General features: G+C 42.3%; 1 protein-coding gene across 1 annotated transcript in view; it reads left to right on the top strand.

The window, feature by feature from the left end:
• The first annotated feature begins 3,735 nt into the window (after nucleotides 1–3,735).
• Acss3 (acyl-CoA synthetase short chain family member 3) overlaps nucleotides 3,736–13,030 on the top strand; it is a 178,551-nt gene continuing 169,256 nt past the window's right edge. Inside the window, exon 1 of the mRNA XM_006983348.4 lies at nucleotides 3,736–7,494. Coding sequence (XP_006983410.2) covers nucleotides 7,199–7,494 — 296 coding nt within the window. The 5' untranslated portion in view covers nucleotides 3,736–7,198. The remainder of the gene's footprint in view (nucleotides 7,495–13,030) is intronic.

Raw genomic sequence — 13,030 nt, 5'->3', positions numbered from 1 at the left:
ACAGGGCTGAGAAAAGCTTTCCTTAAAGCGGCCAGGAACATGTCCGAGAGAAGATCTTTAACTAAATCATGAAGGGGGAGTTGGAGAGGTTCCAAGTGGGAGAATGCACTGTAACCGATGAAAGACTGCTGCAAAAATGGAAAGGATGAGAATTTTACAGGGAACTGGGAAGCCGTTGGCACAGGTAGGGCATACGTGCACGCCTGTGAGAAAAAGTGAAATGTACGATGTACACATGACTTCATCATGAAGAGTTATTTGCCACCACCATTTTGGTGAAGGGCTGCACAATTTTCTTCAGTACCTACCCTCCAATACAGTCCTCTATCATCCAGACATTGGTCACTTGACAGTCTTCAGACAGTGTACCAGAGTGTGTGCAGTTTGAATGAAGATGTCCCTCCCTCATAGCCGCAGGTGTTTGGACACTGGGTTCCAGTTGGTGGCAGATTCTGGAGCTTTTGTAGGTACAGCCTTGTTGGAAGAAGCGTACAGTGATGCCAGGCTTTGTGACTCCGCTTCACTTCCCTTTTGCTTTCTCTCTTTTGTGCCTGTGTTTGAGGTTGCGAACACTGGGCCTCATGGTCTGGCCACCATGGCTGCCTGCTGCTGTGCCTATCTGGCATAGTAGACTCTTATCTTCTGGAACTGTAAGTCCAAATAAGCCGTCCTTCAATATAAGATACCTCTGGCATGGTATTTTGTCACCGCATCAGAGAACTTACTAATACAGTTGGTATGACTGTGCATTTACATAAAAGTGATAAATACACCTTTCTGAGGTAGGGGTCATTAAAAATTAAATCTGCCTTTCTTCTTCATTCTTTTCTCCTCTCTTACACACACACACACACACACACACACACACACACACACACAACACAAACAACACAGTCACAGAGTTAATGTGAGTTAATTAGTACCTACTGTTTTAAAGTCTGGGTTATGGGACAAATTTTTATACAACAATACATATGAAAAAACTACTCATTTCTATTTTCTAGGAGAACAGAGCAAACACTAATTATGAACCACAGAGCTATGCTAAAAAACTTTGCATTTTTCCATGGCAGGCAGTAGAAGACCATTGCAATATTTTATAGAATAATGATACATAAGTTATGATGACTTAAAATTACTGCATGAGGTTTTCCCATTCTTTACTTTGGTTTCTTAATTTTTTTTTAAAAAACAGTCTCAAAGGTCTAAGAAACTATGGTACATATAGACCCACTGCCCACCTGACTACTGCAATCATCTCAAGAACTAGATGGAGCCCTGGTCTTCTAAAAGCACTTTTTTTTTTTTATGATCCTGTATTGGCTGAGCATAGTTATAGTCTTAGATCATTTGCTTGTTAATTAATCAATGTATGGGGACTAAACATGTATTAAGATGACAAGCTAGTTAATGAGCTCACTGGAAAAATGTCCAACTTCTTGTTTCATTAAAACAGTTCTTGTTACATTAGAACTGGTCTCACCCTTTAGTTTATACTTTAATTTCATGCACATGCTCCTGACCACCAAAATACATGAATATACAAGTAGGAAATATAAGCTGTTGCTCGGCAATGATTATACTTTACAAAACATTATATTAAAGGATGTTCATTTTCCTCTTAACCATTTGCTACCAGGACTATAAGATCATTTCATAGGATTACAAAGAGTTTAATGTCACATAGAAATTTTTCTTTGGAAATATGAAATGGAAGTTCTCTAATTCTTTGGGAATTATCTCTACAGAAGGATTAAAATGAACCCTTGAAGGTTTTGGTGGCTTGATTAAAAATTCATAACATTTATTGGTCTTCATAGCTACATTAATGAGAATTCTTTTTGCAGTGGCAAAATGCTGTACAGAGAGAAAAGAAAACAAATAGAAAACAAGGATGCTAAAAATGATTGGAAATAATACCTAGATCACACTCCTCAAGCTTTTCTCCAGGAAACATTTCTATATATTTCTTAAGTAAAAGTGCTTTTATAAGGTACTTTCCAGAAATCTAAATAAGGATGGTGAGCAATACTTTATCTGACTAAAGATGAGTTTGGGGTTGCAGAGTATCCTCCCACGCCATGGAAGCTTTGTTGTGAAATAATCCTTCCATCTGATTCAGTTCAATGTCTTTAAAACATATTACTGTTATTAATTCTTTGGGAATTCATACAAGTTATTCTGACCATATTCACTCTTCCTTCTGCGACTCCCGGATTCACCTCCTCCCTACCTATTCACCCAACTTATTCTCTCTCTGTCTCTCTCTGTCTCTGTCTCTCTCTCTCTGTGTCTCTGTCTCTCTCCTCCCCATCTCTCTCTCTGTCTCTGTCTCTCTGTCTCTGTCTCTCTCTCTGTCTCTCTTTCTGTCTGTCTCTGTCTCTGTCTTTCTCTCTGTCTCTCTGTCTCTGTCTCTGTCTTTCTCTCTGTCTCTCTGTCTCTGTCTGTCTGTCTGTCTCTCTCTCCTCCCCATCCTATTTGGCTTGTGGCTTTTGTTGGCAGAACACCATGGGGTATGAGGCCTGCCCTAAAACACAAAGGTCACACCATTAAAGAAAACTGGTTCTCTCTTTCCCAGCCACTATCAAATGCTAAGAGCTCCTCAGCTAATGACAAGACTTCATGTCTACAATGTCCCCTCTATTCTGGGTGAACTGGTTAATAATTTTTTTTTTTTTTTTTTGTCATCTTGACACAGGCAAGGTTCTTCTGGGAAGCTGTGACCTCAGTTGAGAAAATAGGCCTCCATAAAAATGTGCCTGTTGGCAAGTCTGTGGGGGGAATTTTCTTCATTAATTATTGAGGACACCCCAGTCCCTTGTGTGTGGAGCCACTTCTGGGTTTGATAGTTAGTCTAGGGTTTTATAGAAAAGCTGCCCAAGCAAGCCATGGGGAGGGAGCGAACTAGTTCGAGGCATTCCCCTATAATCTTTGCTTTAGTTCCTGTGGCTAGGTTTCTGCCCTGTTTGAGTTACTAGACCTTTAACTGTGAGTTGTCTGTCTCTATATGCCCTCCACTACCTTGCCTTCCTATTCCCCATCATATTAAATTCATTCATTTTCATTTTCCTTATCATTACCATGGGGGAGAACAGAAGAAAATTTCAAAACTTAGTTTACAATTTTATTATATATTCTATTTCATTTTAGAAATTTGAAAACTATTGTAGTTCACCAAATATAAGCAGTATTTCCTAAAAATTTCTTTGCTGAATTTACAACAAACTACAATTACAACTCACCTTGTACCTGCTTCACAGGTAAGTGCCTTCAAAAAACTCTTCCACTCAGGGAGTTTTCCCTCTACCCAGGAAGTAGGCCTGTGAGAATCACGAGACAAAGGTTTAGGACCTCTGATGCTTCCTCCAGTCCGACATTTGGTTTCTGGCAAAGTTAGGCAAAGATGATTTGTATGGCTAGCAGAGCGTAGGGTAGAGAGTTAGGGTAATCTATGATAACTTTAGACTCTCTTCTTTTATCAGTGACGTCCACTGCTAAGGAAAAATTATAAAGTGGGAAAAACTGAGTGGTAGATTGCGACCTCTTTCTCTGTATTGTTTCTGCTTCTCTGTTTGGCTCCTTGTTCGGTCCCTTTCCATAGGCATGTTACAGTCTGAGTCTCATTCCCTACCATTTCCTTGTGGCTTACTGGACAGGTTTTCATAGATATCATTCTTTCTCCTCGCCCTTCTCTGAATCAGCCACCAGTTTTCTTTTTTTTTTCTATTTCCACATTAGATTGTGCTTTCAGATAATCTTTGAATCACTGTATCTTTGTTTAAGGTATTTTAAATGTCACCGCGAATAGGATTTTAATTAAAATGTTATTTACATATCAATAAATATGTAGAGATACATTTCAAAGCTGCAGTTTCACATGATTTAAGCATTGATTAACTTGTTCCCCCAAACTAATTAAAGGATTATATTGTCTTTGAAATAGTACAAATATTGCATGTATGCTTAAATTAAAATCATGTCTTTTCAAATCAAAGTTTTAGGTATATTAAAGTGTTCTTTTTATGGATGGGGGTTGTTTGTTTATGGACTTTATGGAAATCCTGAATTAGCTGGGCTTACTATTGCCTTAACACAATTTTACACATATTTATTTATATCTTGTATCAATCCTATGATACACTACTATATCAACTTCAGATTACAGACACAGAAATTGCAGTATGGGAAAATTGCAGTATTCCAAATTCAGCATGTCTTATTGTAGTGTTAGCACCATGAACAGACACAGTAGTCAACGCTTTTAAACATTTCCTGTGCTTTGTGATTAGTAAATTCGCTGCCACCTCTTAATCCAAGGGCTGAAGATCTGACCAGAAAAACAGGCACTGTCTATTTTGTACAATAAAGTCAAAACCCAAAGAAAGTAGATTCATATGGCCACATGGAGATTTACCTTGCCTGTGGTTTTAAGATCACTTTTCTTGCTTGGCAGCCTTAATCTCCATTCTGAATGTTCAGAGGAATCTAAGACTCCAAGTCCTGAGATATTCCAGGTATCAGCAAATACTGCTTTCTTCTCAGTAAGCAGCTAAATCCAACTTCCTCCTTGTTGCTCCCTTTTAAGACATACCCTAGAAGTATGTCTTATGATACTTTCATTCCAGTCTTTTGTTTGGTTTCTTCTCCTCTCTGGTTCTCTTTGTCCTTGCTGAGTCTGTAACACCAACACTTTGAGTGTAACATCACCCTCTTTGATTCTTTTTGGTTGTGGTTTCTCAAACAAAAACATGGATGAATATTTAACTGATTGTATTCACTCAAAATTATAAAACAATCCCCCCCCTTTTTTTGTTTTGTTTTGTTGTTTGTTTTTTTTCAAGACAGGGTTTCTCTGTATAGTTTTGGTGCCTGTCCTGGATCTCGCTCTGTAGACCAGGCTGTCCTCGAACCCACAGAGATCCACCTGGCTCTTCTGATCCCTTCTTAATATGGGGAGATAATCAACCTGGCATGACAACTGTGGCCTCTGGAGTGAGATTCCCAAACTTACTTGTATGTGGCATAGAGATGAGGTGTGTGATGTGGAGTGATAAAACCACAGCCTGGATTGTCCTTTCCCCTTCCCATTGGGTAGCAAGTGATCATTGTCCTGACTTGGCTGAGATCTAAGCATCCTTAGATACTTTTTCTTTTTGTCTGAGGCTTTCTTTGTTTAAATTCTTACTTATTTTTTTATACTCTATGTGTGTGAATGTTTTGGACACATGAATGTGTACCATATGCATCCTTGGTGCCTGAGGAGGTGGTGTTCCTCTATGTGGTTGACATTGGGAATCGAACCCAGGTCTTTGGCAACATTAGTCCTTAACCACTGAGTTGACTCTCCAGCCCAATGTCCTGGCTCTTAAACTCTGGGTCTATCAGGGTTTGAGTCCACCCTGCCCTTCTTGGTAGCTTTGAGCCCCGCAGTGAGTTCTTCTTTCTCCAAGCTTCTTTAGTAAACACAGGGATGATAGTTACCACTTCTTACACAGTCCCCGAAAATCTCAGGACCTTCTGATTTTAAAAATGCGAAGCACACGAGTATACACACAAGGTGTACCTGCCAGCCACAGTCAAGCTGTTTCTTCATATTACTTCCATCAAACCATCTGTACATAATGTAGGCACTCACATAGCCGTTAAATGACTGGGACATGGTGATAATATGGGGTCCACTCAATTTGTATGTGAGAGAGCAACCAACGCTGGGTAGAAGGAAGAAGTGGCAAAGAGGTTAAATGGCCTTTGATCTAAGTGATGACTGTCTTGTGCTACCAAGAATTGTGCTCTAAGAATTGTGGGAGGAACAAATGTGCTGTGGGTGTGTAGGAAAAATGGGTATCTTGCTTCTCAGTGAGAGAAAACAGCTGAGGTGGTTACTTCAAGTCATTTTTTTTCTGTCTTGCATGAGATTTATGCCTGTTCTGTTTAGCCTTTATCTCCACATCATTTTCTCCCTGCAGGATCATTTGTTTACAGCTCTTTAATTTATTATCCTTTCCAGGGTCAAGGGCATTCTACCATTTCTCACCTAAGACTTGGGAATCCATTATCTTTACATTTCAAGCCTCAAATATTGTGACGTGAAGAGACAGTCTGTGTTTGGCATGATGTTACAGCAAAAAGATTGTGAATTTCATTGAAGGATGAAAGACAGCAGAGCTTGCAGAAAGTTAAAACAGGGTAGGTGTTCATACCTCCTGTGTGTTTGGAATTTTCTCAGCTTCTTTTTTTGGATTCATTTCATCTTTTGATGTGATTTAGAATAGCTTCCAGAGGCATGACCCACACATTACACAATTCACCCACTCGGAGGAGTACACTACAGTGGCTCCTAGTCTCTTTAGAGTGAGTTAGGCAGTGGTTATCACATTCCGTTTTAAAACAGTTTTGTTGACTCCAAGAAATTTCACAACCCTGTGTTCTCTGAAAGAAAGTCAGAAAAACTCCAAAGGGGCAAATTAGAGAAGGGGCCATATTAGAAATACCGGAAAGTCCTTTGTGCTCCTGCCCCTGAATCCAGTGGAGTGGACTGGCAGGTGCCTCCAGATCCCAGCTGGGCTACCTTTCCCCAGTGGCCCTGCTGTCAATCACTCTTGGAAGCCCTCCCCCACCCCTGCGGTCTAACCCTCCTACCCGCCTCCTCTCGGCTGCCAGGAAATCCTGGAACAAACGTTGCCCTGGAGCTGCTTGTGGTTTTAGTAACTAGGGTCCGAGTTGCATTTTAAGCAAAGAAATAAATGAGTAAAGAAAAAATAAGACCCCAGGGTTTCGCTGTCATGTCCAGAGTTACGTGATTCTGCCGCGGGACAGAGACACACACTTGGTTTAAAATAAGCCATTGGGCCCTCAGGCCTTGTTCTAGGTGTCCTCCTGTCTCTAAGTCCCGGAGGCGCTCTGTCAAGTGACAAGTGACTGCCATGGGTTGAAAAATCCATGTTAGAGTTGAATGTAAGGGGTGTCGCAGCTCAACTTCTGTAGACTCCTGCCCTGCTGTCCCCGGGTCTCCGCTCCAGCCTGTTGCTTTCCTGGTGACTCCAGGTCGGTTTTTATGGCAGACTTCACTTTGACTTCCAAACTTCTAGGCTAGGGGCTCACTTCGGAATTAATCCCCGCCTCCTGCCTCTTGCAAGCTCCCTACAGTGGCAGTTGTCACTACAGCTGCTGGGCCTGCAACTAAGGGCAGAGAAGAAGAATGAAACCTTCCTGGCTACAATGTCGCAAAGTAACAGGCGCCGGGACGCTTGGGGCGCCCCTGCCAGGGTCCCCTTCGGCCAGAGGAGCCGGTGCAGCCCGAAGGGCTTTGGTGGCCGGTCTTGGGGGCCGGGGCTGCAGGACTCTGACCACCTCCAGTGGTGGCGAGTACAGGACCCATTTCGCAGCCTCTGTGGCCGACCCGGAGAGGTTCTGGGGTAAAGCTGCTGAACAGATCAGTTGGTACAAGCCCTGGACCAAAACGCTAGAAAGCAGCTACCCGCCTTCCACTAGCTGGTGAGTGACCGGTTAGTCAATTCCAATAGCTCCTAACTTCTTGGATGCCAAGGGCAAGAAGGTCTTGGACCAGGAATCTGGAGTTCTACCAGAGGGGAAAAAAAAATCAAAATTTAAGGTGCTTTCAGCTCTTTCTTTCAGCTTTCAGTTGTTGGTTGGTTTCACTCTCACAACTGTCCTACATTCTTCTTTGGAGGTACTTGGTTATCTAGAGCGATCCCACTTTCAGGTAGAGGTTTACTCGTTGTAGCTTTGTGGTAGCTGCAGTGGGGATGCTGAGAGATCAAAACAAAGGCTTTCCAAAACAAAGGCTAGCCTGCAGGGACTGCTCCCCCTGGAAGAGGAGACTCCATGTAAACAAACACAGAGCAGGTACAAGGCTAGGAAAGGATGGACCTGACTCTTGCTGGGAGGAAGGGGGTTGAGGAAAGTCTTCCGTAAAAATGTCACTGAGCGGGGTTTGGAAGGATGAAACGTTATCTTCTCAAGGCTGACGTGATCTAATTGTCAGAGTCCAAGGGCATAGAAAACAGCTGGAAGGAACTGACACTGTCATTGTTTGGGCTGGAGAAGTGGGAGGAAAGGATTAGGGTAAAAAGAGACTTAAAATAGTGTGTGGAATAGATGGGAGGAGGTCCAGACCCATAGGCCTGTTGTGTTTAGGACACTCAAGCAAGGATACCCCAGGGGCAAGGTGTTGTTAGGACTCATGATTGGAAGAAAGTTTTCTTCTTGAAGTTTCAATTATAAATACTTGCAAACATTGTTTTCTTAAAAATATATATTGCAATAAACAGACACACTGTAGAAGACATGGGTAGGCTATTGAGAGTGAGGCCCACAGTTTGTGGAAACCTAAGTGGTGATTTCTAGGTGCCTGGCCCTTTAAGGATATGGTCGTTCCCATCTGCTAATCATTAGGAAAGGCTATTATCTGTAAAATTGGAAAAAGCACTGCTTAGCAGAAGAGGGCAGTGCATTGGTCAAGCTGATATTTGGCCCTTTGGTGGATGCCTTTCTCAGAGCAGAGAGTCTGTAAGGAAAGTGGCGGGAGCCTGTTCTGTGTCCCATCATGCTTTGTCTCCTCTTGTGTTTGTTTTGTGGGAATGTTTACACGATGCTTCTTCCAGGTGTGAGCACCTTGCCCCTCCAGTTCCACTTATTTTTCTAGTAGTATTTGATTGATCCACCTTTGTGTGCCGGCGCGAACCAGGCATGAAGTATATAGCCATGGGTGAAAAGCAATGTTTGCTCTCTGGAACAGCCTGCCTGGATTCCAGTCCGTGTCCGTCCGTCCGTCTGTCCATGTCCCCCCTCCCCCCCTCAGTTACTGGACTCAGAGTCCAGCGACTTCTTGGTGACTCATTTCCTCTCTTAAGATCAAATCATTAGTTTGAGGATTAGCTGATTAAAGGATTAAGGACGAGTAACCCTGTGGATTAGATCCTATAATTATTACTAGAGGAAAAGCTATCTTTTTATTTTCACATTTATAATCATTGTAGGGACAGGCAGCATTCCTGGTGTCCCTCATATCACAACAGAGATCATCATCTGAGGTTGTTCTCAAAGCTCAGTGTTCACATATCTGTCATAAATGCTGTTCTCTAATAATCTTATGGGGGCACTTTTACCACAAAACCAATATACAGACTTCAGTGACGAGGTCATGGTTGAGGGGGTGGGAGGGGTGGGGATGAGATGGCTAATGAGAAAAGGCTCTTGATGCCTAATTTGATGGTTTAGGTTCAGTCCTGGGGACTGTCGTGGTGGAAGGGGAGAACCGACTTCCAAAAGCTTCCTCTGATATCTGTACCCATGCTGTAACACACACACACACACACACACACACACACACACACACACACACACACACGAGACACACAGAAACATAGACACACGCAGAGACACACATACCCAAACATACACAGAGAGACACACATACCACACACATACCCAAACATACACAGAGAGACACACATACCACACACATACCCAAACATACACAGAGAGACACACATACCACACACACACACACAGAAGACACACACACACAGACTCACATACACATACACACACAAATGCACACAGACCACACACAAGGGAGACACACAGAGATACATACACAGACACACACCTACGAGATACACACAGAGATACACACACACACAGACACACACACACACACACACACACAAGAGACACATACAGAGATACACATACAGACACACACACAAGAGACACAGAGATACAGAGACATACACACATCTGCACACAATAAATCCATAATCGCAGTTAAAACCATTTTACAAAGAGGCCACTGGGATACTGTATCTGAAAACTGAAGTAATCAAATAAGGATTGGGCAATTATAAAGAGAGGAGAGAGAGAGAGAGAGAGAGAGAGAGAGAGAGAGAGAGAGAGAGAGTCTGCAGTGATTCCAGAGGGCTAGTGTGGGTCAGCGAAGGCAAAGGAATCAGAAAAAAAAAAAGTGCGCTGGAGTGGCCAAAGGTCACTTAAGATGTGGGATCTCCTTTCAAATAACTATTTTTGTTATTTAAACTCCAGTTTTTAGCCTACATTTTCCAAATGTTGTGCACAGAAAATACTGCTTTTAATGAGAACTTTGAAAAAGGTCCTTGTCTGTAAATCATTTTCATACATTGTAGATCAGTGGCATTTGCTAATGTCGCACCTGAATTATTCATCTTTGTACTCTTAGAGTCACACTTTCTTACCTCTGTCATGGCACTTGTGAAGATCAATATGAATAATAAAATTTTTAGCCTGAACAAGTTCAGAGGTCTGACTCGGTCTTACTAAAACATTTGGTTGGCAGAGCAGAGTTGAGGAAGGGGCAGAACTGGGACACCAAAATTTTTCACTTTTCATTCAGTAGATGGCTTCAGTCCAAGTTACTATCGCTATACCATACTGTTATATAATTTGCAGCTATTCCTGTTTGGTTAGTGATTTCCAACAATGCCAAACCCAAGGAAAGGTGAATGCTGGCTGCCCTCCTATATCTCTCTGTGGGCTAGGGTAGAGCTAGCATATAGTTTCAAAGATGATCGTCGAATAGCAGCCTCCCTGGACAAAAAGACAAAGCCTTTCTTGCTGTGTTTGAGTGGTGAGTGACTCAATGTGAGGCAACTCCGGCCAAGTTCCTCAGTGGACCGAGAGGGCTTGCCTTAGGGAAGGGCATGTTCCCAGTTGGAGCACAGTTGCTGACTCTTGTTGACTTCCTATAAGCCGAGTGCATTTTCTTTCACGACAAGGCCACCTCTTCATTTTCCTAATCATAAACTTGCCTCAAATACCCAGGCTTATCAAAGTGCTGCTAACACATGTGGCACTGCAACCTAGTTTCTGAAATGGCATAAAGTCCCCAATATTTTACACTCACAGGAGTACAAACGTGGCATAGGAATCCTAAGGCTAACATGTAGACTTTACAGCATAAGCGAGTAACTGGGACACATCTCTAGCCCTGCACTTTGAGATCTCTGAACAGCAAAGGCCAATATTAAACACGTGCTTTAAGCTTGCAAAGTACCAGCCCTCGTTAGGTTTTGATCATTTCTTCTTATTGATACCTGGCTTTCTGGATATTAAAAATCTCTATCTGAGAGACTCTCGGGGAAATTGTAGTCACAACTGGAACAACTAGAAAGTCTAGTAATTTCTTTAATCTTGGAACACAACAGTGGATGTTCTGGGTTATTAACTTTTTTTTCCAATGAAGAGCCATCCTTTTGCCTATCCCGAAATTGAAACACAACTGTTTCTCTCTGAAGGATTGAGGGTTCACTTTTTCGTTTTGAATATAGTCTACGTTCTAGGCCATCAATCGATTCCTTTCTCTAGGAGTACCACAATCCAATTTTAGCTCAACCTTATTTAAACAACATTCAGTTTTAAGATTCTCAGTATCTGGGGGGCTTGATGATTATGGCTCAGTAGGTAAGAGCACCTGTCACCAAAGGTGGCAATCTGAGTTCAATCCCAGGGGTCCTTTTGGTGGGAGGACAGAACCAATCCTGCAAAGTTGTCCTCTGATCTCCACAGGTACACCTTGGCATGTCCGACTCAAAATAAATAAATAAATAAAATAAATAAATAAACTCTCAGAATTTGAAGCAGAATCAAATGTGCATTATTATAAACTGAAAATGAAAAGATTAAATTTATATGACTAGAAAAGCACTTAATCTAGATTAACCTTCCAGCAGTGGAAATAGTGTGGTTTGAAAAGGTCCACGATCCAGATCCATTTCCTGCTCAATTTACACTTGTTTAATCCTGCCATGTTTTCAACTGGCTCAGTAGAACGAAAGGATATCGATCTCATGCTCCCCATGTCTACACTGTGTAGGTAACGATGGGGATATGGTGAAAGGATTCAAGGTAAGGCCTGAAGCACATCATTACAAAACTGTAATGGCAAGGGCTGGGTACAAGATCACAGAGAGGGCCTCGGAGCTAGTGTGTGCCAAGAAGGGCTAAAGGGGAATCATAGCCCTGGGACTCCAGGTCTTTAAGTAGAACTCTGATAGGTAACAAGACGTTTTTGTGTTGCTAGCAATATGGTAAATCCAGGGAGATAAGAAAGTCCCGAGGCCCCTGGAGGGTAGTTAACAGTGTACCAGTGGCTTATAGAGCTTTTTTTTTCTTCTGAGTCGAGAGTGCCTGATTATAGAAGATAGCCGTATGATGGCTTCAGAAGGCCTGGAGTAGCTAGCAAGCAAAGACATGTGCAGCTTCATAAGCTGTCGGTCATAATCAGAGAAGTCTCCAATGGCTGTGCCTTACTGAGGTGATGTTTTATTTCTTTATTTACTTGTGTGTGTTTATTAATTTATCCTTTAGCAATTTTGTACATGTATATTTTAAATTCTGATCATAATTGTCCCTCCACCATCTCTTATCTTCCCCCCATCACCCCCCCCCTCTGTTGCCTCCCAAGTCTTCATCCCACTTTCATAGTTTAATATTAAAATTTTATTCTCTAGATTTTGCTTTGTAACCCACTGCATTGAGCCAAGGCATAGGGCATGACGCTCTCTACTGGAGCATAATAACCCCAGCAGCTCCATTGTTGAAGAGGATGACTTCCTCTCTTTCTGTAGCTCTCATGCCATTAGTTCCCACGGGTGGAACAGTCCGTCTCTCATCCATGGTGGAATGTTACTGACTCCGTCTTGTACTGGTACTGTGTGTTCAATCAGGGCAGTTGTGAGTCCATGAGGGTGGCGGCCTTGTCACATTCATAAGACAGCATTTCATTCCATCCTCCCTATCGGCCAGCTTTTACTGTCCTCTTGCATTAATGTTCCCTGAGCCTTGCTGAGCCTTGAAAGTGATGGCAGTGGTGGTGGTGGTGGTGTGTTTAAAATTAGCCTACAGCACTGAAATATTTTGCTATTTTACCGGAAATTAAAAAATTTGGAAACAGCTCAGTGTGTGAGCCTCTCCTATAAACACCCTCAAAATCTACCCCTAAGGGACAGAAAGAGAGGGAAAGGCAACAGGGAGG

This window comes from Peromyscus maniculatus, chromosome 18 (assembly GCF_049852395.1).
Source record: "Peromyscus maniculatus bairdii isolate BWxNUB_F1_BW_parent chromosome 18, HU_Pman_BW_mat_3.1, whole genome shotgun sequence".
Taxonomy (NCBI): Eukaryota; Metazoa; Chordata; class Mammalia; order Rodentia; family Cricetidae; genus Peromyscus; species Peromyscus maniculatus.
The sequence above is the reverse complement of the archived record's forward strand: the minus strand, read 5'-3'. Positions and strand labels throughout refer to the sequence as shown.